The sequence below is a fragment of the Halyomorpha halys genome, unplaced genomic scaffold (assembly GCF_000696795.3).
Source record: "Halyomorpha halys isolate HHAL.00 unplaced genomic scaffold, Hhal_1.1 Scaffold100.1, whole genome shotgun sequence".
Lineage (NCBI taxonomy): Eukaryota > Metazoa > Arthropoda > Insecta > Hemiptera > Pentatomidae > Halyomorpha > Halyomorpha halys.
In genome coordinates, this window is record NW_027112088.1 from 142904 (window position 1) to 147060 (window position 4157).

Genomic DNA, 4157 nt, shown 5'->3' on the forward strand with positions numbered 1-4157 from the left:
AAAATACTGTCGTATGAGAATTATCTACTTATCTTAAGTATTGAAACTTGCGATTGTTCGAGAACTGTATTTTGCAAAACCTTTCAAGAAGAATTCCTATTGGCTTGCCGGACACACTGTTAGGACCACAGTCTGGTTGCCCTAGAGACACCCTTACACTATACCCTGAATAAGCAGGGTGATACGGATAATTAATTTCTAATATTGTGTTGATAGACGGTGAAAAGAGATAAATAAAAACTAACACCCTGCACATACTAGGTAAGATAGATACTGACACTGTTATCTCTAATCCAAAGAGAGCCGGAAAGAAAAAAAGGCAGTTATCTCACCCCAATTTTTGAATACTTTAATGAAAACTATGTATAATTACTAGTCAAAATTGATGAGTCTGCCAAGTATAGGTAGGGGGAATAAAAAATGGCGGTTGTTTCAAAACCTTAAAAAAACATTAATTTTTCATTCGGAACTCTATATCTTAAAAACTACCAACAACTCTAGAAAATCTAAGAGAACATTATTTAAAGAAGAGAAAATTTTCAGAAATATTAGCCCTAAAAGAGCTATATACGTCCAATAGCTCTCGACATATAGTTTTAAAAAGAAAAAATTCTTAAAAATCTACTGAAAGATTAGTAGTTAGTTAATTTATTTTGAGAAATCTATATCTCAGGAACTATGTGACGTACAGATGTCTATTAGCACTCAAATTAAAGCTAGAACCTTTGTAGGAATAGTAGTTTTCATGATATTTGCTATAATAAATTAAATTATAGTTGTTCCGACAATAAGTTTGATTTATGAAAAACTTCATTTCAGAAACCATTGGACGTACATGTGTCTGTCTGCCAATGCTCAAATTAAAGCTAGTTAAATTGACTAAACAATAGTTAATTATGTTCATCGTTGTAGGAGTTGTAGGAGTATTTTTCTTTAAGGTAATGCGGTTGCATTAAATCAGTTCAATTCAAAGGAAGATTACGAATTTTTGTTTTTTTTTAATTTGAAGTAAGCACTATTCTTCGTCACCATTATGCTAACGTATCAAAGTTCTGAACAATAATTTTCAATATAAATACAAATTAATAACAATATTTATAATTGTTTCATGAAGAAGCCGAATAGCTATTGGACTTCCTGATCTGATCCCTCAGCGCAGCGCGAGCTTCTTCCACCATCCTCACGAAGATCCTGTTATCCTCTTCCTTCTCGTGGCGCAATCTTTCCAATCGCGATTCCAAGGCCAGGCATTTTTCTTTCAATAACGCGCAACTGGAAATAAAAGGCAGATCATTCAATCAATGTGTACTCCGGAACTATAGAGCAATGCGTTCATTTTTTACTATTTTAGCATTGTTATAAATTTTTCATTTCATTATTTTTACTTTTCCTAAAGATATTGGCAACTACGTCCAAGGCAAGATACTCTAGATCATCAATTAAAATGCTTACTGCTAACATATTAATTATACATGAATATACTGTTTACACGTTGTTGTAGATTGCTAAATAATAACCATTTAATATATGCACAGCAAATAACAAGAAATAATTCTCAAATTGTATAAAATATTTTTCTCTGCTTCTAGGGCGCATTAGCAAGATTCTTCGGACACATATCTAATATTTTTCGACCTAATATCACCAAAAAAAGTTTCCTACTCTTGTAAGTACTGAAACGTAGACCCTTTTTTATCATCGACATTTATTGTTATTATTATACATACTTCAGCTAAACTCTCAACTTTCTACTACTTAGTGTTTTGAAAATCTCCAAAAATGTTTAATTTAGTATTAACAAGCCAACTTATCTCGGACTGTATTGCATCACTAGCGGATCCAGCAGAGGGTCCGCTCTCTCTCTTCCATGGTCATAATAATAATAAAATTCTTACCTTAAGAATAATAATGAGTCCAATAATTTACAATAAATCCCTTTACAACAATACGAGAGGCATTGAAAATGGGCTTCAATAGCTTAGAGTAAATTACGGAAATTTAAAAAATAAAATAATGAAACAATAAAACATCATAAAATATTTTAATACAGGGAAAAAATGAGACAATAATAATTAACAAAAAGAAAAAGTAAATAATTTTAATATAACTGCAATGTTTAAACGAATATGATAGATATCAAACAATGAAATAACCTCTGATAAAACATAATGAAAAAAAAAATTAGAAACAGTAAATGTGAAACAAAGAATAAAAAGACAGCAAAAAATGTAAGTTATTTAAACTATATTTTTGATATATTCATATTAATATTTTAAATTATTTTTTATGGAATTCGTCTGGTATACAAATTCAACTTGCTTCAGAAAATTCTTACAGTCAACACTTGGAGGAAGAATATCGTGTGCTTTTTTCTTGTTTTTTGTGAATTTATATATATATAATTACATGAATAATCATAATTCTAGACCCATGACTCAAAAAATCAATTTACAATAATTACACTCACTGGTCTTTCATGTTCTCTAGCTCGAACTTGCTGAGGGACTCCGGGCGGGCGGTGGGTCTTCTGTAGTTTCTTCCAACCCTCTCCAACTCCAGTTTATTAACTTTCGATTCCAATTTCGCAGTCTTCTGTTTTTCTACTCTCAACTGATCCTATAAGAAATGAACTTCAGTTACAGAATGTACCACCTACAAAAGAAAACCTCATCACGAAAGTTGAGATAAACCATTACTAAAACTTGAAAAAAGCAATACTTGCTGTGCTATTTTCAACCATCATTTTATTCCAAGAAAAGAAATAATATAAAAATGCTTAGTTATCGCAAAAATTAGATACTCATGGTCAAACATTCTGTTCAAACAAAATTCGTACTTGAGTGTCTGCACAAGAGCCTGATCGATGTCATATCTATCATATGTTATTCGACTTTTTTCACCCCAATTTAAAATGAAAAATTATCAAACTATAAAATTATCAAGATTCGAAATCATCAGCAATTGAAGTAGTCTGATAAATAATTGAATTCGGTCAAGCTCAATTCTTTTTCCTTATAATCAAAGTTTTTATATTGTTATTTTTTGATACATAAGTGACGTTTATTACGTTTGAGAAGTAGGATCAAAAATTGTTTAAGTTAATACACTTGAGGCCTCTTTTTTTTTCTCGATATTATTTACAGTTATTTTATCTGCTGCTGCCTTTCTTCCAAACAATATTTTTTTAACATATAAGAAATAAAATATATTTATAATAAATATAATAAAATAAAATTTATTTTTACTCATATCATTAACATTTATAGTACACATTTTGTCTACTTCAACTTTTTTCAAGGATAGATATGGAACATACCAATTCGCACAATCTCTGAAAATGTCAACAAAATTAAGTTAACGCTTCGATCGATTATGACCAAACACACTTGACTACAGACAGACACGGAATCAAATTTGTTGTTGGTGTCAGAAACATAAAACGCGAGTGAAAATTTTCGATTCTAAGGAGAAATATTTTTAAACGTTGGCTCAATAAAAATAGTATAATTATTTACTATTTGAGTTTTTTTTTTTACCGCACCTGGACCATATTCCATTCATTTTTAAATTTCATTTCCTGCGAGACTAAAAAACTGTCCTAGCTTCGGTAGTGAGGAAACAAAACAACAATTTAATTTATTTTGTTACTACATCATATTTTGTAGATTCAACGGTTATTTTATGGCAGTAAATTACTCACATTCTTGCAAAAGTAATCTCACGAAAGTTTAAGTACACTATGCAGCTTAATATGTTACAATTTTTTTTTTTTGTGGTTTTCCTTTTTGTATATTTCTTTATTACAAGATCGTTCTGGTGGAACTAACATGATTATTGTAACAATTGAATTTGCTTTTAATAATTGATAATGTGGGTGATCAGTTTCGTGCAAAAAACACACCCCTAACTATTGACAATGTTGACATTGTTAAATAATTTTAATTAATAAAAATAAAGAAGTACAAATATAATAATAATCAAAGTAATGCATATTTTAAAAAAATAAAACTGTTATTGGAACATTATGCCACACTCAAGAGCAATAGGTATTAGGAATGTATACAAATTAATTAAAAATAAAAATAAATAAATAATAATAAGGAAATAATACAATAAAATAATTAAGTACAAACTAAAATAGATGAAAATAAAATTAT

General features: G+C 29.3%; 1 protein-coding gene across 1 annotated transcript in view; it reads right to left on the reverse strand.

Moving 5' to 3' along the window:
* Window positions 1-991: 991 nt before the first annotated feature.
* The window catches only part of LOC106677507 (coiled-coil domain-containing protein 13), a gene marked incomplete at its 3' end in the record, with an annotated part of 18647 nt that continues 15481 nt past the window's right edge, over window positions 992-4157 (reverse strand). The window contains 2 exon segments of the mRNA XM_014415488.3: window positions 992-1272; window positions 2468-2616. Coding sequence (XP_014270974.1) covers window positions 1107-1272; window positions 2468-2616 — 315 coding nt within the window.